Source organism: Protopterus annectens, chromosome 7.part1 (genome assembly GCF_019279795.1).
Source record: "Protopterus annectens isolate FY-2018-M chromosome 7.part1, PAN1.0, whole genome shotgun sequence".
NCBI classification, from domain to species: Eukaryota; Metazoa; Chordata; order Ceratodontiformes; family Protopteridae; genus Protopterus; species Protopterus annectens.
This window is the reverse complement of record NC_056740.1, coordinates 360,022,764-360,044,531: the sequence shown is the minus strand read 5'-3', so window position 1 is coordinate 360,044,531 and position 21,768 is coordinate 360,022,764. Positions and strand designations below refer to the sequence as shown.

General features: G+C 44.8%; 1 protein-coding gene across 2 annotated transcripts in view; it reads right to left on the bottom strand.

Moving 5' to 3' along the window:
* Nucleotides 1-21,768, bottom strand: part of FLNB (filamin B) — a 4,683,119-nt gene that overhangs the window by 322,376 nt on the left and 4,338,975 nt on the right. For both annotated transcript variants that reach the window (XM_044078788.1, XM_044078789.1), the window contains 2 exons: nucleotides 5,553-5,690; nucleotides 5,327-5,442 (listed from right to left, as the gene is read on the bottom strand). In XM_044078788.1, the coding sequence (XP_043934723.1) occupies nucleotides 5,327-5,442; nucleotides 5,553-5,690 (254 nt within the window). The remainder of the gene's footprint in view (nucleotides 1-5,326; nucleotides 5,443-5,552; nucleotides 5,691-21,768) is intronic.

Sequence of the window (21,768 nt, the reverse complement as noted above, 5' to 3'; positions counted from 1 at the left end):
CCTGATCTGAAGATTCATAATCAGTGTCTTGCCTGGGCCTCTTATCAGGAGGGGGATGGGTACCCCTGATCAAGGTAATAGGGTCTTCAGCCATTTTGATAATTTGTTTTTTAGGCATAGAGGCCTGTACACGTGGCTCATGCGTCGGTTTTTTAGTTTTAGAAGTTGCTTTTGTCTTTGGTTTTGCAGCTGTCGCCGGCTTGATATACAAATGTTGAGGTCTGAATACACCCTCAGAAGCCGGTGCCTGCTCAGCGCCTCCGGACCCATCCGAAGGAGATACATCAGTCAGTCCAATACCTTGAGTATCTTGCGGCATGCCGGACTCCTTATGGGTGTCAGTAGAGGCCTGCGACTTGAAGGCAGCGGGTATCAGGGGCTGCGAAAGTGCCTCACTGAGTACCGGCGAACCGGCGACTGGCTTAGGAGAAGCTTTGTCATCGGTTTTGGATCTCAACTGCCTTTCTCTGTCCTTTTCTTTGTGTTTTTTATGTACTCCGGTAGTCGGATTGCTATCCAATGACATTTCTGGGTAGTTAAATCTGTTTCCAAAATACTTTGATGCAAAAATATACCGACGTTTAATAGTGCGTTGGTTAAATCTAGCCCAAAACCAACAGCCAGGCACGTTGTGATCAGGGCCTAGGCAAGGAATGCAGTATAAATGGAAATCCTTATGAGGTATTTGCTTCCCACAAGTAATACAATTATTAACTTTTTCTGACATTGGTAAAAAAGCAAGAAAAAAGTTTTCCCAACGGGGTACTTAGCTTTAGTGAAAACTTCAGTTCTGAAACTCAAACACGAATATTTCAGTAGTCGGCCGACTGGCACTTGCAAAATACTTCTGCTTTGGGCACCACTCGGCAAGAAAGACTAAAGAAAATGGCGTCAGATGCATGTTTTACACCCCTGATGACCTGATGTCATGGAAGAGGAGACAGAAACAGACGCAGGACCCAAGACTTTGGAATTCAGGCTGACCGAGGGCAACCTGCCAACAGATTACTCAAATGTAATGACTGCAACAGTGAAACACGAAGAACATCTGCTTTGTAGCAACAGAATGATAGGGAAGGGGATGGGAAATGCTGAGCGTAAAGCTGCTGCAACATTCAGACAGCTGAGAAAGCTCCAATAAACAACTGTTGACCAAAAGCCAGTCATGTGATTAACATGCCTACTTCCCACAGAATAAACAAATGATCTTCTTAAATCAAAAGAACTATCACGTCTTCTTACTGTGATGAGATTCCCACAAAGGAGAAGAACTATAGAAAGATGAAAAAGAAGTTATGTCTTACCATAACTTTCCATCTGTGTTGTAGATCTTTATTCATTCATTACTGTTAGGACTTAATTTCCGTCCTCGGAACCGACACAGCCGTTTCCAAGCTCACGCCAGCCAAAAACTCTCAGATAAGACCTACCCATAATGCCCCTCTCACAGTCTCTTAGATCGAGTTTGCCCACTCTTATATTATAGAGCTAATAAAAGAGGCAGTAGGAGGCACTGTCTGAGCAGATACCTTAACTAGGAAATCCTAAAGTCCACCAGGAGTCCAGGCAGGGGGAAGGAGGGTGGGAAGTAATGAATGAATAATGATCTACAACACAGATGGAATGTTATGGTAAGACATAACTTCTTTATCTGATGTTGTAAATCTTTATTCATTCCTTACTGTTAGGACCGAGTCCCCAGCTACTTGAGTCCTGGGTGGCCCTAAGGAAGGATATTCCTGAGCACCACAGAACAAAAAGATGCTCACCCCTGGAGGCCAAATCAAATTTGTAATGAGTGATAAAGGTATGAGGTCTTGCGCAAGTGGCTGCTGCACAGATATCATCCATAGAAGCTCTGTAATGAAAGCCACAGAAGTAGCCATTGACCTAGTCAATTGAGCCTTTACTCTGGAAGGTAAAGACAGATTATTCTGATGGTAGATAAAGGTAATGACGTGTCTAAGCCAGGAAGATAGAATCACTATGGGGACAGGTCTACCCAATCTGGGTCCTGCAAAGGCCACAAACAATTGGTCTGTTTTTCTGAAAGATTTAGTTCTGTCCAAGTAAAAGCGAAGTTGCCTATGAACATCAAGGGTATGCAAAAGGTATTCCCCTTTATTTGAATGCTGAGAGAAGGAAACCATCAGGTCAATAGACTGGTTAACTGAAAACCCAGAAATGACCTTGGGTAAGAAGGATGGGTCAGTATGTAGGGACACTCTTTCCCTGTGGAAAATCAAGTAAGGTCTCTTAACACTCAAGGCCTGCAACTCAGATACTCTTCTCACTGAGGTAAGGGCTACTAGATGTAGAGTCTTCCAAGACAGAAATTTTATATCACATGAATTAGAAGGTTCGACAGGAGGGCTAGTTAACAACTGACGCACCAATGTCAAGTCCCAAGGCTCTATGGGGGGCTTGACAGGAGGTTTAACATGCAATACTCCTTTCAGAAGGTTTTGCACAGACGGTGTGACATAGATGAATTATCAAATCCATTATGAAAATTTGTGATAGCTGCTAAATGTACAGTAACTGCCGATGCTGAAGCTCCTGCATGTAGAAGGGTAGTCAGATATTGTAGGATCTGCTGAATAGGCAAAGAGAAAGGGTCTATGTCATGATCTTTGACCCATGTAGAAAATCTAGCCCACTCACTAGAATAAATTTTCCTGGTGGAGGGTTTGTGTGAAGCCAGAAGAATCTCAAGGACAGGAGATGAAATATCAGGTAGCTTGGCAATCATCGGAAGTGGAAAAACCAAGCTGTGAGCTTGAGGCTGTGGAGATTGGGGTGAATCAACCCCTGAAGGTGAAACAGCAGACCGTGTGATTGATCCAGGATCCATGGTCTGTGAATCAGATGAGGCCATAGGAAAGGGAACCAGACTTGACGGGGCCAATAAGGGGCAATGAGGATCACTTTGCTTCTCAACCTTTGAGCTTTCTGGAGGAATTTCGGGATGAGGGGAAATGGGGGAAAGGCATGAAGCAGACCAGGGGCAAATTGTGCATCAGAGCATCCCTTGGTGACTCCTCCTGATGGGGGATCAGGGCAAAGTAGCTTCTGCATTTGATGTGTAGAGGGGAAGCAAACAGGTCGTAGCATGGCCTGCCCCAACGGCGGAAGATCTGATCCGCTATTATAGGACTGAGGGACCCCTCGTGAGTCATCAGGATGTTCCTGCTCAGATTGCCCGCAATAAGGTTGGAACTCCAAGGAATGTGCGTTACTATACGAAAGCGGTTGGAAGCTATCGCCCAGTGCCAAATCCTCATGGCTTCCCGACACAGGGGGTAAGACCTGGTTCTGCCTTGTTTGTTTATATACCAGACGACTGACATGTTGTCCAACTGAACTGCAAGGGTCCCGGAAGGGAGGGATGTATGGAACTACTAAGAGAACAGCCCTCAATTCCAGGACATTTATGTACAAATTGGTCTTCATGGGGGACCAGGACTGCCTTTCCCTGGAAATTCTCCACCACTCTAGCAGGGAAGCATCTGTGGTCACCGTGGCCCTGGGCTGGGGAAGGCAGAACAGTCGACACCAAAGATTTGATTCTGGCTTCACCCACCAAAGCATTTCTTTCTTGCATAGATTTGTAAGGGGTATAAAGTGGTCGAGTGGATGGGTTAAGATCGACCATTGTGAAGAAAGGAGCCACTGTACTAGTCTCATGTGTAACCTTGCCAGTGGAACTAAGGTAATGGTCGCTGCCATAGATCCCAGTAATTGTAGTACAAGGCGTGCTAGTACAAAAGTCTATTTGAGGAGGACTTGAATCTGGCTTCTTATTTTCGAGAGCCTGTGAGGAGGAAGTGAAGCTTGACATGTTGTTGTGTCGAAGATCGCTCCAATAAATTCCAGTGTTTTTGTTGGGGACATTTGAGATTTTTCCTTGTTGATCGTAATCCCTAAGCGAAGAGCAAGGCCTTGAGTGTAAGAGAGGCTGTGGATGAGAAGATTCCTGGTCATGGCGATAAGGAGCCAATCGCCTAGATATGGAAACACCTGGAATCCTTGTAGTCGAAGTTGAGCTACTACAACTGCCATACATTTGGTGAACACTCTGGGGGCTGCTGAGAGGCCGAATGTGGACTAAGGAAAATTCAACAAAGATCAGAAGAGAAAGATATTAATATGAGAACCATTCATTAGCAGGGCTTAGCTTTGGACTTTAACAGAATACCTTGTACTGAACTCAGTACAAGGTGTTCTCTTGATGTGCATAGTTAATAAGGGCACCAACCACCAGTTACCCATGTTTAGAACAATGATTTTAGCAGAAGCCAATAGTGGTGTTCAGTTATCTGCTTTGAGAAACTGGAAGCAATCACTGCTGTTCAGTAAAAGAAAAGAGAAGGAAACAATGGGACCTTATCACTGGTGCTCACTTGTCTGCTTTGAGAATAACTAGACAAATCAGCAGTTTCTCTTAGGTTTCAGACGCGATGGATAAGACTGTAGTCAAAAATCCTGAAAGTAACAACTGTGATTTTTTAATATAGTTAATACTGCTGTTTATTTCCAGTTTCACGTGGCATGTTTTCCATACTTCAGAGTCTGCACATGCTGTAGGTGGATTGGACACTCCAAATTGACCCTAGGTGTGAGTGTGTGCGCCAGTGTGCCTTCTGTGGAAGGTTGGGCACCGGGCTGGCAACTCAACACCATAAAACTCCACTGCCAATCATAAGCGGACAGTTGATCTGCTGTGGCGACCCCTAACCGGGAAAAGCTGAAAGAAGAAGAAGAGTCTGCATCACCTTCTTATTTTGCTTGAAATAATTTTTTTTTCACATTTTGCATAAATGCCTTATCAATATTTTTCATTTCTGAATACTTTAGAAACAGCACTTTCTGACAGAATACATATACAACATGCTATTTTACCTATGGAAGCTGTGTCATTATGACCTACAGAGTAGAGGAACGACTTCCAGTTACAGCTTAATTGTGCCTTATCAGCTCCTTTGACTACAATTTATGCTTTAAATATCACTTAACAGAACTAAATTTTGCAAGTAGTTTGTATTTGATTTACTACTTGTACTAAACACAAACTAAGATAAAAGCTGGTGTAGATCTTCTGCAGTACAACACTACTATTCTCACTTGTACTGTCCGACTAAACTAAGTAATATATGCACTTTAAACAGCCCCAATGATGGTACTTAATATTGCTTGCTTTGCATGATATGATGAAAACTCATGCTACTCTTTACCCACTGGCAGGTTCAGTAATTTACGACTAATACAGCAAGGAGCAAAGCAGTCAGTGAGTGGCAATGTAGGTGCATTTTTCCTTCAGTCTCACCTGAAGACTAGTTACAGTGACTCTACGAGCATCGTCTGATGGAGCGATGATAGGAACCAAGAAAGGGCTTTCAGGGATGTGTTCATCATTGAACTTAATCGACACTTCATAGTCACCTATCAAAGAAAAAAAAAGAACAGCATTAGATCACTTTTTTATATAGTCAAAAAATGAAATTTATCAGTCATAGGATACACCCTATAAAATATTTAGGGTGCCTGTATACCAGGTTCTTGTGCAATGTACGACACTCCACAGGATCCATCCTTCCTGTCTTCAAATGAAATCTCTGCCCTACTGGGGCCTTCAACTGCAATGGAGAGACCACCAGCACCTGCTTCACGAGTCCAAATACTGAATTCCGCTGTGGGGAAAACACAGAGAGATAAACATTACTGTTACATTACTGACAAACTTGTTAGATTTTTTTTTAACCTGATGTAAATGCTAAAACTAAGTCACAGATGGAAGAAAAAAGCAAAACAACTCATTACATATCAGCTAACTAAAGTGATGTGTTATGAAAAAAGGCATGGACTGCCAAGAGAATAATCAGGTCTATAATATATCATGTTACAATAATACATAATATATCATATATAATAATAAAATATATTATAACAACACATCAGAATCTGTCTATTCTCTCAACACTAATCCAGCAATACACACCAAACAACCCCTATGATCTACTGAAAAAATCGTTCCTTCTCATTACTAAATCCAAAAAAGCAGCAGGAGACCGCCTTTTCTCAAACGTCATCAAAACTTGGACTTCCACACCTCTGTCTAAAACCTGATCATCATCACAAGCTTTTTGAACTCCAGCTTATAGTCTCATCTATGCAGTCTCTGGCTATGCCCATGCACTAACCCTGGGACACTACCCTATATGTATATAACTATATACTATCATAATCATCATCTTTTATCCTTTTTTACTTCCTACATTCACTCTCATTTATTTTCTCTTCCTTCAGCACCCAATCTCTCTGCTCTCGCCCCCAATCTCCATCTCCTTCCTGACCCACTATCAGCACATTTCTTGTAGCATCCATAAAATTCCGTTACACCCCAACCTCTATCCTTTCTTTACTTTAACTCTGCTTTCAGACTAATAATCTGCTGCCACACCTCTCAACCTCTCAGCACAAGAAATCTGGACAAAACTAACAATAATGGGGGAACAAAGGCTCCACTAAGGACAGATATTAATTATTACTCTTATAAACTTAGAAAACTGCTTGAATAACAGGTTTTGCATTAATATGTATTTTCTGAATTATATGAAGTCTGAAACTCAAATAAGCAAAAATCTGGACATTCTGAGAATGTCTAGACAGTCAATAGGTATGCTGCTGACTGAAGACCATACTGGAAGAAGATACTGCTTTTTCTGCAGTCTTATTTAACATGTTTTATAGGTTCATACTAGGCTATCTGCCCTAGGGCATTTATAAGCCTAGCCAGAGTGTGTTTGGCTTTCGCCACCCATTTTAAATTAATTTTGCTATGCCCTTTTTCGACGTTAGTATACTGTGCCTCTGTCTAACAGTGACACAGAAGTGATACCCGGGGTAAACCTACGATCTCCCATCCACTCATCAAGCTTCCTCTTGAAGAGAGTCAATGAGGGACTCTGCCTAACCTGGACTGGGATTTTATTCCAGAGTGAAGGGAGCCTCTGGGTTATGAATCTGTCCCTCCAGCAGGCCCTATTTATTTCAGTGCTGAGGTTCAAGTCTCTCGAGCGCGTAGCTCGATGGGATTTGGATTTTCTGAGGTGCAGCATGTCCATTAATTCCGGGTTGGACATGGCTTTATACGTCAGGCACAGATCGCCTCTGAGCAGGCAGTATGCCACTGAGTAGAGCTGGAGTTTCTTTAACCGGGCAGCATATGGCATCTGTTTGAGCCCTTTGATCCTCTTGTTGAGGTACTTTTGGGGTCTTTCCAGTTGCTGCAGGTGCCTAGTAAGGTACATCCCAAAAGGGGCATTGTACTCAATTATGGGCCTGATGAGGAATGAGTAAAGAGGCACGATGACCTCCCCTGATCTAGATGTGAATCCCTTCATGATTAGGTGGGCTATATAAAATGTTTTTCTAACCACTTTGGCCACGTGGTTGTCAAATGAGAGATTGCTATCAACTTGGGTCCCCAGGTCCCTAATTACTTCTTCTGTACTTAATGGATTACCACCTATGTGGTAATTTGTGGGCACTTTGTTTTTTCCAAAGGGGATGACTATACACTTTTTGGCGTTTAGCTTGAGGCCATGGCTCTGGCACCAGTTGTCTGTTTCTATGAGGCCCTTTTGGAGGATGCTTGTGTCGGCTGGAGAGTCTATTATGGCGCCCAGTTTGCAGTCATCTGCGAACTTGGTCAGCCACAGTCCTTCCGTGTTGGCCTGTACTTCCAAGAAATATATACTGAACAAGAGAGGCCCCAGGACTGAGCCTTGTGGGACGCCATTTGTAACAGGTTTGGAGTCTGACATGGCTCCAGCAATTCTAACCATGTGGGTTCTGTCCTTGAGCCAGCTTGCAACCTATCTAGTGACATAGGGGTTTATATTTAAGCTGGTGAGCTTATCTATAATGCCCGAGTGGGGTATTGTATCGAAGACTTTTGCGAGGTCCAGGTAGGCTGTGTGAACCACCTTCCCCTCGTCAATGGCCTTGGTGATTGTTTCAAAGAAATCAACCAGGTTTAAGAGGCAGCATCTGCCCTTAACAAAGACGAACTGGGTAGGATCCAGTGTCTGTAGGTCCCTAATATCTTTATTTATGAGGTCCATGATGATCCTTTCCATAGCTTTGCAGACCAAGCTAGTCAGGCTTATGGAACGATAGTTTCCAGGATCCGTTGAGGCACCACCTTTGTGGAGAGGGACCACTGTTGCTGTACGCCACTCTTTGGGTACATATCCGGTAGTAAGGCTGAGATTGAACAGTAGTTTTATGTTTGGGTTTAGCTCTTCTTGGAGTTCATGTAGGACGCAGCCCGGGACACCGTCTGGTCCCATTGATGTTGTGTTTTTGCTTTGGAGAGGGCAGCTCTTACCTGAGCATCTGAGATGTCAGGGGGGCAGCACTCTGCTGGGATAGATATTTGCCCTTTTGGTGGGGTTTATACTGAACCTGTCAGCTAGGATGCTGACAATGTCCGTGGGTTTGGTGTATTTTTTGTCATTTTGGACTAATTCTGAGCATATCTGGGAATTCCCACCCAGGTTCCTAACATAACTAAAGAAAGCCTTGTGATTATCCTTAGTGTCCTGTGCAATTTTTCTCTCGAAACTGGTCTTAGACGATTTTATGAGTGCCCGTAGTTTTTTGCTAATACTGATCAGAGATGCCTTCCCTTTTTGGGATTTTGCTCTATCATGTAGTAGCTTCCTCTTTCTATTGTATAGTTTGTTTATGGCTAGGGTCCATCAGACAGGACGTCTGCCTTTGGAGGATTGGGTCTTGGTTTAATTTGGGATTGCATGATCCATGCATTCCTGAAGGCGTTCACAGAATGCGTTTATAATGGATTCTGCGGTCTGGGCCGTATTTTCCACAGGCCCGGGGGCTTTGAAGGATTCCACCTCGGTTTTGAGGAGTGTGAAATTTGCTTTAGAAAAGTTTTTCACAGTGGTTTTCAGGGCAGGGGGTGGAGTCGGGATGTAAATATCCAGTGAGATTAGTTTATGGTCTGATCTTACCAGTGAGGGATACACTTCTGGTCTGGAGCATAAAGTCCCCATGTTGGTGATGATCAGGTCCAGTATGTTTTTCCTTCTTGTGGGAGTGGTAACAAGTTGTTCCATAGCATTTGAGTTTATAAATTCTAGGAACCTTTGGGCTAGGGTGTTGGAGCTAGAGTAATGCTCCCAGTCTATGTTTGGGTAGTTGAAGTCGCCCAATATAATGGTGTTTGGAGAGACCTTCATATTTTCCAGTGTTCTCAGGAAGGCCTAGTGGGGTTCCTGGGTTTGGGAGGGTGGTCTGTAGCAGGCTATAAACTGGAAGGCAGTTTTACCCACTGTTAGTTGCACATGGATAGTCTCTGATGCTTCGTGCTGTGCCACCAACCTGGAGGTGTGGGTATCTTTGACGAATATTGAAACTCTCCCTCCTTTTCTGGTTCGGTCCAAGTTTTGGGGCCGAAAAGCATGGTATGAGGTATAACCTGGTAGTGCTGGGGTGCTCTTGGGAGCCTTGAACCAGGTTTCTGTTACTGCACAGATATCGATGTTCTCCATGCTAAGGAGAGTTTCGAGTGCATGCATCTTGAGGTTTAGACTTCTGGCCTTGAGTAGCATTACTCTTAGTTTCTTATCCTTTGTGATACCTATGGAGGTGGGTTTGTCTTTTGAGCCTTGCCTAAAAAAGGCACTATGGGGGTAGCAAGAGTCTTTGCCAATATCCGAAAGCCCAGGGGTGACAGGTGCAAGCCGTCCCTAGCGAAGCATCGTGGTTTGTCGAGCATGTCATCCCAGGCTGATAGGCATTGGATCCCCTTTGAATGACACCAATACTTAAGCCAGTTGTTGAAATTGATCATCTTGTCTTCATATTGTGGCATCATTCTTGGTGAGGGTAAGATGCTACTCAAGGTCAGGGTCATACCGGCCTGGGCTACATGCTCAGAGAGCTCCTCTATGTCTTTTTTCATGTAGTCCAGGGAGGTACGTCTCAGGTCATTCACAACAGCATGGACAATGACTGAGTCATATTTGTACTTGCCTTGGAGTGACCTGAGTGCTTGTGTTATGTGGCAGATCCTAGCGCCCGACAGGCAGCTCACCGTGACCTTCTCTTTGTTCAGCCTAGTGAGTGGGATGTCAGTGTGCCTGACGACAGAGTCACCTATTACAAGTGTATCAGGTGTGATGTTTAGCCTTAAGGGCTGTGACTGTTTGGCACACTGGCTTTGTGAACTATGTGTTGCACGTGTTTTGTTTTGGGGTAGCGGTTGCTTGGGTGTCTGCTTTGGAGGTCTCTGCTGCTTAGGCAGATTTTTATTTAGAGCCTCCGAGTATGTTTTTGTGTGTTTATGTGTTTGGTTTGCTGTCATGGTAGGTCTATGTGAGACTGGAATTGTAGTGAGTGTGGTTTCCTTCTCCTCCTGACTGGTTTCGCCAGTACTGAGTTGAGAGGGCTTAGCCTCCAGTATGGCTATATGGTTGCATCTCTCACATGTGTTGGAATTTGTTGGTCATGTCAAGTCAAAGTCAAGTCAAGTCAAAGAAAAAACTTTATAGTCATTCAGATCTATACCACAGTGTAGCTGATCGAAATTGCGATGCATAGTTCCCAGTGCAAAAACATACATATAGAGAATAATAATAATACTAAAACAACATAAAATAAAAGTAAAAATAGAATAAAATAATAACATAATGACCAGACACATTTTTACATATACATAGAACTGAGTAACAACATGTACATGACCTTACTATAAAGTAAAAACTAAGCAGCATATAGAATGGTCAGCATGAACATTACAAAGTGTGATTTATATTGCACTTCATAGAGTCCTATGGTAAGGTAAGCTTAATACTTACAGAGCAACAAAGCCTGGATATGTAAGGATCTGTACAGTCAGATAAATAGCATAACTATGTGGTAGGAAGGGAAGTATGCATTGGCAGTCACCTGGCTCATTTTTCACAAGAGTTCAGTAGTCTGCTGGAGAGAGGAAAGAAACTGTTGTTAGGTCTAGAAGTCCTACAGTACATACTTCTGTATCTCCTACCTGAGGAGAGGCAGGAAAACATACCATTTGCAGGATGCAAAGGATTACTGGACATCTTCCTGGCTTTACTGATGCAGTGTGATTCATGTAGGTCTTTCAGAGGTGCAAGAGGGAGGAACCAATAATTTTCTCTGCTGGCCTTTTACAACTTGCTTAACAGCTTTGCAATCAGAGGTGTTGCAGTCCACATACCAGACAGTGATGTTATTGGTAAGGACACTTTAGATGGTACCCCTGTAAAAAGTTTGGAGGATAGTCTTCAATAGTTTTGCCTTCCTCAGTTTCCTTAGGAAGTGCAATCTTTGCTGAGCTTTTTTGACAGTGTAAGATACATGGACTGACCAGGAGAGGTCCTCAGTGATATGTACTTCCAGAAAGAAACTTTGTACTTTTGACCCTTTCCACTGTCAACCCTTTCATCTCTACAGGTTGTTGTAGTTCTTGAGACCTTCTGAAATCCACAATCAGTTCCTTAGTCTTGCTGACATTCAGCACTAAGTTGTTTTTGTCACACCAGCCCAACAGATGTTCGATCTCCTTCCTGTAGGCTGTCTCCTCTCCATCTCTGACAAGACCTATGATGGTGGTGTCATCCGCAAATCTGATGATTTTTTGGACTTGTGTCTGGCCGTGCAGTCATGTGTCAGCAAGCTGAATAGGAGAGGACTTGAGATGCACCCCTGTGGTACTCCTGTATTCAGGGTTATGCTTTCGGAACTGTTGTCGTGCGCACAAACCGTTTGAGGCCTTTCTGTGAGGAAGCTTAGAATCCAATTACGTAAGTGGGAGTTGATGCCCAACTGTAGTAGTTTCATTATAAGACTCTTTGGGATGACAGTATCGAAGGCAAAAATGAAGTCTGAATAGTAGTCTTGTGAAACAGTTCTTGCCTTCCAAGTGGGTCAAAGTTTTGTGGACTGTTAGGGAGAGGGTATCTGCTGTACTACGGTTCGTCCTGTATGGAAACTAATCATGTAGGTTTTAAACTGAAATAGGATGTTATCCATTACTGATGTTAAAATGTATACGTGCTTAAATTGTCTTGTACAGCATGTCTTTCTATACCATGTCTAAATTTATAAAAGTCTATGTATTACTTGGAGCTGGATGTGTGCTGTTAGTACACCACACAGACTGTGGTTAGCTAACTGAAAGACTGAAATAAAAAGAAAGAGAGAAAGAAAAAAAAACTGGGAGTTCTGTTTTGTCACCTGTGTGTTATTCAATGCAAGAGAGGAGTTATTTTCACGCAGGGTAACATTCTATTCAGAACACTAGTAATCATAACACTCAAAAAGACCGTAATATTTTAGACAGTTTTAACAGTACAACAAAACTTTGTTCAGTACTGCTTCTCTTCATAAATATCTGTCAGAATCTTGGACTATCACCACACTATTTCTTCTCTTTCTCTTTCTTCTTTCAGTTGGCTAAAACACAACCTTGTATAGCGTACTAACTGCACACAACATCCGAACATTCTAACCCAATATCTTATTCTTTTGGTAGTACCTGCCTTTTTTTTATAACACATCACTTCACTGTGAACTGGACATTACTGCAAATTAATATTTTCTGTTAACCAAAATATCTATCTCACAAAGAGTACTTATTTACCAGACAAACAAATTTCAAATCAGTACTCCTTGTTTTGCTGCACTGAACTTAACTAATCTCCCTATACTTTTCTTATATTGTAATTTCTCTTCTCATTAAGTATCTGAGCGGTCTCTGGCCAATATCTCATCCACTAACTGAACACCAACTCTAATGTACCACATGGGAGAAATTAGAAGTTATGTACTTACCATAACGTTCCATCTGAGTAGGTGTATTCATTTGTCTGCAACCTGTGGGTTATGGATCCGATATCGGATCCGAACCGGCATGGTTTTCCAGCTATGGATCCGAGCTCTCAGCTCCTCCCCTCACCCATAATGCCCTGCTCTCCCTACATGACCTCAGATCGAGTTTGCCATAAATCAAAATACCCTAGAAAGGGTAACACGTAATATGCAGGAAACTGACAAGGCCAGGGGGATAGGAGGGCGGGATGGTTGCAGACAAATGAATACACCTACTCAGATGGAACGTTATGGTAAGTTCATAACTTCTAAATCTGAAGTAGGAGATTCATTTGTCTGCAACCTGTGGGACAGAGTCCCCAGCTACCTGAATCTTGGGCGGCCGTCATGGAAGGATATTCCGGAGCACCGCGGAGCCAAAGGATGCTCTACCTCTAGATGTAATATCCAACTTGTAGTGGGAAATAAAGGTATGAGATGAAGCCCAAGTGGCTGCTGAACAAATATCATCCAGAGGAATCCTAGCTTTAAAGGCGCTGAGGTAGAGACTGACCGGGTTGAATGGGCATGTACTCCCTCCGGTGCGGGCCTCCCAGAAGCTTGATAAGCCAATAAGATGCACTGCGAAATCCAGCGTGATAAGGAGACTTTGGAAATTGGTTTACCCAAATTGAATTTAGCAAAGGAAATGAACAACTGGTCGGATTGCCTATGACCAGCTGTCCTGTTGAGATAAAATCGAAGTTGCCTGTGAACATCTAAGGAATGTAGCTTGTATTCACCTTTGTTTTGATATTTAGGAAAGAAAACAGGGAGGTTAATGGATTGATTAATATTTGCTTCAGAAGCTACCTTAGGAAGAAAGGACGGGTTGGTCCTGAGGTATACACGGTCCGGATGAAAGACCAAGTAAGGAGGCTTGATGGATAAGGCTTGAAGTTCTGAAATTCTCTTGGCCGAGGTAATGGCTACTAAAAAGGCCGTCTTGAAAGATAAAAATTTTAGATCTACCGTGGCCGCAGGTTCGAAGGGGGGAGCGGTCAAGGCCTGAAGAACCAAAGAAAGGTCCCAAGGAGGAACCACTTGCTTTACAGGGGGTCTAAGAAGAAAAGTACCTTTTAGGAAGATCTTACACAATTTAGCAGACATCAGTGGACTGGAGTCATGACCAATATGATAATGAGAAATTGCCGCAAGTTGTACTTTGACCGTGGAACTGCTGGCACCATCATTAAAAAGAGTGGTTAGGAAGTCAAGCACCAGAGGAAGGGGGACTGTGAAGGGGTTTAGACCTTGCCGCTCCGCCCAAATAGAGAACCGTTTCCACTTGTTGCGGTAAACTTTCCTGGTAGATGGTTTATGAGCCACTACCAGGATGGCCTTAACGGGAGACGAAATACCGGGAGTCCTGATTAGGAGTGGAACTGGAGCAGCCAAGCAGTTAGCTTCAGGTTGTCCAGATTCGGGGTTGATAGATGGGACGGTTGAGATATCAGATCCGGAATGGGATCTAGAATCCAAGGTGGATTCACTGAGTGAGACCTTAGGAAAGGGAACCAGATCTGTCGAGGCCAGAATGGGGCAATGAGAATCATTCTGCACCCCAACCGAGAGGCTTTCTGAAGAACTTGGAGCATCAGAGGCAAAGGAGGGTAAGCGTAAAGAAGACCGGGGGGCCAAGCATGCACCAGAGCGTCTCTTGGGGTATCTCCGGGAGGAGGGATTAGAGCGAAAAAACTGTCGCACTTGGTGTTTGAGGGAGACGCAAAAAGATCGCAACAAGAAGTTCCCCATCGTGCGAAGATGCGTTTCGCTACTTGAGCATTGAGAGACCACTCGTAAGGGGAGAGAATGGTGCGACTGAGCTTGTCCGCAAGGATGTTGGACCGACCCGGAATATGCGCTATGATGAGAAAGCGGTTGGTGGAGATTGCCCATTCCCACACTCTCATGGCTTCTCGACAAAGAGGGTAAGACCTGGTTCCCCCCTGTTTGTTGATGTACCAGACGACAGACATGTTGTTCGACTGAATTGCAATAGTTCCCAAGGGAAGAAAGGCCTGTAGTGCTTGCAACGCTAAGAGCACTGCTCTCATCTCTAGAACATTGATATGCAGTAAGGTCTCTGAATCGTTCCACGTGCCTTGGACCGTCCGGCCTGCAAATGCCCCCACCCGAGGCGGGAGGCGTCCGTGGTCACCGTGGCGAGAGGGGGAGAAGCACAAAAGGGGCGGCCTCCGTGGAGATCCTGTGAGTGGAGCCACCACAAGAGGGACTGCTTGCAAGCCTTGCTGATCGCAATGGGATGATGCATAGGAAGAGCAAGATAAGACCACTGAACTAGGATTGTCCATTGAAGGACCCGCATATTGAACTTGGCGAGAGGTAGAAGAGCTATCGCTGCTGCCATGGACCCTAGAGCCCTCAGGACCAATTCCGCCGGAACTGAGCTGGAGTGGAGGATGGCCCGCACCTGGAGCTGTAGATTCCGAACTCTGTCCGCAGTGAGGAAGGCTCTTAACTGTCTCGTGTCTAACCTGGCACCTATAAAATCTATGAATTGCGTAGGGGCTAGGTTGGATTTTTCTGCATTTACTGTGATGCCCAGGCGAGGAGCTAGATGGAGAAAGGAGTCTCGCGCCAATAACAGTAGATGCCTTGTTGGGGCGGTGAGGAGCCAGTCGTCCAGGTATGGGAAGACCTGTACCCCCTGAAGCCTCAGGTGGGCCGCTACCACTGCTAATACTTTGGTGAACACCCTGGGGGCTGTGGTGAGACCAAAGGGAAGGACCCTGAATTGGTAGTGACTGGCTCCCAGCCGGAAGCGAAGAAACCTCCTGGAGCGTCTGTCCATTAGAATGTGGTAGTACGCATCCTTGAGGTCTATAGAGCACATCCAGTGATTTTCTCCCAAAAGGGGGAGAATGGACTGCAAGGTAACCATTCGGAACTTCTCCTTGGGAACTGCCAGGTTTAAGAGTGACAGGTCTAATATTGGTCTTAGGTCCCCAGTCTTTTTTGGCACTAAAAAGAACCTGGAGTAGAACCCTGATCCGATCTGGTCTGGGGGGACGGGCTGGATGGCTCTTTTCTTCAGCAGATGGCCAATTTCTGCCAAAGCGGCCTCCCACTGACCAGGTGGAACGTCGGGGAGGGACTTCAATTTTGGGATGTGATGAAATGGAATGAGGTATCCTCTGGATATAATGCGGAGGACCCAGCGGTCTGATGTTATGGACTCCCATGCCGCTAGGTGCTCCGAGAAACGTCCCCCGACTGCCTCCAGAGTGGAGCAACCGGGCAACCCTTCAGGGCTGCTGCGCAGGCCGTTCAGAGAAAGGTTCTCTGGACCCGAAGTTCCTGGGAGCCCCTCTGCCCCTGGGGCGGCGTCTTCCCTGTCCTCCTCTGCCACGGAAGGACTGGTTGTCCGGAGCGGGTTGGGACTGCTGCGACTTCTGGAACCACATCTTCTTTTGGCCCTTTTGGTTCCTAGAATAGGACCTCTGGGGCACAGAGAAGCGGATTCCGATGGCAGACAGCGTCTTCCCGTCCTTCTCGCTCTGGGTCAAAGTATCGCGAACAGTTTTGCCAAAAAGGGCAGAACCATCGAAGGGAGTGTTCGCGAATGACGCCTTGAAGGGCTCCATGAAACTGCAATGGCGGAGCCAGGCCCGACGTCTGGTAACTAGGCCTACCCCTGCAGCTCTAGCGGCTCCCTCCGTAGCATGGGACAGTAACCGCATAGAGGAATTAGTCACGGACCTGAGAGTGGCCATACGGGTGGAGTGCAACAGTTTGTCCTCCTCCGACATGGACTCTGGGGGGGATGCAGCGTATTCCTTGATAAGATCGTGCTGCATCCTAATCACATGTGCCAAGTAGTTTAGCGCCCTCACTGAAAAGGTCGCTGAACTAAACATTCGCTTCCCCAAGCGGTCCATCATCCGAGACTCCTTGCTCGGAGGATGGACTGAGGGACTCTCCTGGGCAAGTTCCCTCTTGGTGGCTGCAGCCGTCAACATGGCATCTACCGGAGGCCCCTTGCTCCAGTGGGCACGGTCTGCTGGGGGACTAAGGATGCGGTCTGGCCTTTTGGGGATTGGCTCCATGGTGTCCGGTTCCTTCCATGCCCTGGTGGTAATTAGGTCCACCAAGGGGTCGGCAGGAGGGGACACCCAAGAGGTAGATGGGCCCGCTTCAAATGCCTCCAAGAACACGGACTCGTCCGAGGAAGACTTGGGGGCAGACCACCCCCCCCTTATGCGAAGCATTTCCATGATGCCTCCAAAGGAGACATCCTCGGGGGGTGATCTTGGGGAGCCTTCCCCTTCCTCCAAATCCGTGTCTTCAGTGAGAGACTCAGGGGAGTCTATGTGCCTCCTTTTACACGTATGCTTGCGAGGTGCATCCTCAGGGGGGCTGTCCGAGGAACCCTCGCAAGCGGTGTCCTGTTCCAATGGAACAGCTTGGGGCAATGGAGCGGGCTGTCCCAGTGGCTGGATGGTGGAAGCCTGACCCAGTGCAGATGGAGCACGGAACGGAGCCGAAGCAAGTGCCGGGGGTCCGGAAACCCTCAACAGGGCCCTCTCCACTACATCAAAAGCCGAGGGGGAGCCAACCTCGACCAAAGGATCCGATAATCGGCTCCCCCTCGGATCCGAAGAGTGGATCGGAGCCGGCGCCAAGGCATTCGGATCCGAGGGGGCAGTGCGCTCCGACACCGACGGCGCCGAAGGAACACTAATCCCCCCGGATCTGAAGCTCGGATCCAGGCTCCGAGAGGTCGGATCCGAAGCACTCGAGGGCAGGGTTGGATCCGAAGTCCCTAGTACTATCGGCGCCGACCCATCCCCGGCTCCGAAGCTGCTCGGCTCCAATCGCTCAGAACTCGGGTAGCGGGCCGGAGAAGGAGCTATAGGTTTGAAAAAAGGGGTCGAGCTCCCCACCAGAGGGGGGGGGGGGAGGCAGGAGCACTCCCATCTGCATCTGGGCCTGAATGAACCTTCTCATCATCCGGTCCAGATCAGCGTCAGATAAACTATAAGTAGATCTCGACGAGGCTACCGAGGTACGCCTTGAGTGCCTCCTCGATAGCCTCGACGGAGATCGGGTCTCCTCCTCCTCAGGTCCCAGTGAGAAGCAGACTGGAGACCGGAGCCGAGGAGGGGGAGAGACGGTAGACAAGGAGGCCGGAGGAGAAGCCCGCTTGGCAGGAGGGGCCGAAACAGAGGTCGCGGCCCGCCGCTTATGGTGCTTCTCTCTCCGGTCCTTTTTTCTTGCTTCCCTCTCCTCCAAACCACTAGAGGGAGGTTGAGTCCCAGGTGGAGGAGGGAGAGCAGGAGAGGAGGGAACCGAAGACACGGTACCCACTGAAGGAGCGGTAGCCGAAGCCGTGTCCGGGGGCAGAAGTCCCGCCAGGACCAGCTTCGACCTCCGCTCCTTCAATGCCCTGGGGTTGAACCCTGCACAAATGGAACATCCAGAAGTGAGGTGTTCAACCCCAAGCATCACACGAGTGTGGCCATCAGCAGGAGAAAGCTTATGGCCACACTCGGAGCACTTCGAAAAGAAAGCCTTAGGGGCTTCAGACATTCTAGGTTTTTTTTTTTTTAAATAATAAGGCTAACTAGCCACAAAGAAAAAAACACAGGCCCAAACACACACTACGCACCAGCGAGGGGAGGGATAAATAAAAGTTATAAAAGTTATTAAAAAACTTTAAATTTTAACTTAAAAGATAGGGAACCTAACACTTCCACACAAAACTGACTAAAACTTTAATTTTAAACGCTTGTAAATACAAGAAAATACACTTAGCTGAAGAGCTCTAAAATCCAGTCTGGTCACCAGCGCGGCAAACTAGATCTGAGGTCATGTAGGGAGAGCAGGGCATTATGGGTGAGGGGAGGAGCTGAGAGCTCGGATCCATAGCTGGAAAACCATGCCGGTTCGGATCCGATATCGGATCCATAACCCACAGGTTGCAGACAAATGAATCTCCTACTTCAGATCTTCGGTTTTATGGTAGGCCATAACCTGGTCTTCTGAAATTTCAGTCCCCTGAGCTCTCTCTCCCTCACACATACCCACACAGTGTCCGTCTCTGAGGTGTAGTTGTCATATTAAATATCTAAGCAACATACTTTCTTTTCACAAAGGCATTTTTCAAATGAGTTTTTAGCCAGTATGAAAGCCATTTGCTTTGTAGTTTTATGTTTTTGATTTTTCTGGATGTAAGATGACCTAAACATGTGATATGTGGTTTAATGATTTTCATTTGCTATGAATATAACATGCCTGTACACAAATAAATGTGTGTGTGTGTGTGTGTGTGTGTGTGATTGTGTGTGTATATGTATATGTATATACATATATATATATATATATATATATATATATATATATATATATATATATAAGCATGTTTCTTCCTGCGTAATTAAAGAAACATATCAAAGGTTGTGATTACCTTTTAAGGTCTGTATTTTCAACACATGATGCACATTTTGAGTATTGGCCCTCTACTAAGCAGAATATCACACAGAAAAAATGTATGTATTTAAAGAAAATTTTAATTAAAAAACTGCGACTGACACCACCCACTGGCACCATAGCTAAGGTGTCATGCCAAACCACATCACTTACTGAACTTTCACGACATGGTTCAGGGTTCACGAAGTGAAGCTCCAGGGATATGAGGAGAGGTACTTCAGCAAACTGCTTAGTATCAGAGAGCAGCTTCAAATATACTCTTCTTCAGGTAAACAACTGATTTGACTGCGTGGTAACATTGTTAGAGGTGTATGAGCCGCATTCTCACACAGTACACATTGGAACAACTGACCAAGTAGTCCATTTCTAGTGAGAGCAATTTTCAATAAAATGACATCAAATTAATAACTACTTGCCAATGTCATTAGTGTAATTTGCTTCCCAACATTAGATGTAATGAAAAGAACTGCAAAAACAAACAATATCATTATAAGTGAAAATCTGCGCACAAAAAACACAAATTACCTGCCTAGAAAATAATTCAATCTTAGCACTGCTTTGGTGTGAAGTATAGCAGTCAACAGGGGTGCTTGCAACGAAGTGTCCCTTTTTTTTATGGAGCAGGAGAGTAAATCAGAATGGCGTCACAATGTTGCACGAGGACATGCAATGTGTCCTTTATGTCAAGATCCAGGAAGAATGTTGGAGGATGGGTGTTGATTTTTTTTAATTTATTTACATTAAGAAAAACAGAAAATATTTCAGATACATAAGTTACAGCTATAATACAACAGCAGCTTTGGGTTCAAAGTGGCAAAAATGGAAAGGAACGGTCCTACTCCATTTCATCACTTTGTACTAGATCTTTAAGCAAAAAGTGACAGAAGGAGCACAATCAAACTGTTAGCAAAGCAGTGTGACAAGCAACAATGACATCACTATGTGCCATGCGTGGGGAACAGGATAAAAGGCAGGTACAGACAGAAAAGCCTCTTTTCCATCATGACAGTACTGTGGCATCGCAGAATGCCTGTAGTTCCTCTCCATCATGATTACAAAGACTGAGGTTGGCCATTGAAACACAGTTAATGGTGGGATAGTAGAGGCAACAATATAGTAGAGGGGGAAAAACATTTATATTTGTATCTGTATAGATACAAGATCTACTGCAAATTGTTGAATACTCACCTTATCGAATGCCATTTCATGGAGCCTCACTTCATTGACTGTCATTCTGATGAACTCCTGAAGCTGCAAAAAGGAAGCCAGAGAAAGGAAACAGTTGTCCACCACGGTCAACTTTGCGCTTACTCCACTGAAGTGCGATCCTGGAGTTGGTATATTTAGTTGGGGGGGGGTAGCCCCCCCCTACTTGGAGCTTTTTTTCCCCCATTTGTTGTTTTCTCCTGGTGGCTGAGTGGCTCCTTTCCTGGGGTTTCTTTTCGTAGCTCTGGAGTTCGATATAATGACAGTCGATGAAGTGGCATTCGATGAAATGGCATTTGATAAGGTCAGTATTCGACAATTTGTGGTAAACCCAGGTACAGATATCTCTCTCTCTCTTTATATATATATATATATATATATATATATATATATATATATATATATATACACACACACACACACACACAAATTAAAAAACTCACATCCTTGTGTTGAGGCACAATAGTTTTCCAGCCTTAGGGCTGGTAACATGTCTCCCTCCCATAAGGAAAAACAACAGGCTAAAAGGAAAACTAGTACTTATGAACAACAAAGCTGTTGGCTGAGAATCCTAAAAAAATAAGGAAAAAATAACCATGGACTGGAGATTAGGTTAGCTGACTTCAGATTAATCAAGTACTTACAACTTGTTTAGAAATCAAAACTTCTTTATTCTTTACTGAAAAACAAACAGATGATTGCTTTCATCCTTAAACAAGTTTCATCAGATCTAAATCCAGTTAACATGACAAGCAGTATTTTCAGCTTTAATACAAAAGATCACTGTTAATTAACTCGAGCTGGGGTAATAAATGTATGATAGGCTATTCATCCAAGCTACAACAGGATACATCCCATCTTTAATACCTGTTCTGCATACCTACTCCTATTGGTAGCCAATAGATTATAGCTTATGTTCTGTATTCCTATCATATGTGGTTAGTGCCTAATTGATGCAGTTTATATAAATCTTGTCCCTGGCTATTAGTAAATCACTGTATCTGTGATTTGCTAAGTAGATGCTATTTATCAAGTTTAGATTGGGGCAACAAGTACTATAAAATGTGACAACCACCAATTTAAAATCCTAAAGTATTATACCGTAGTAATAATAATCTGGTGGAACCTGAAATGGGAGCACCTACCTTATATCCTTTATGTCATGTAGCATACCACCCTTTCCATGAC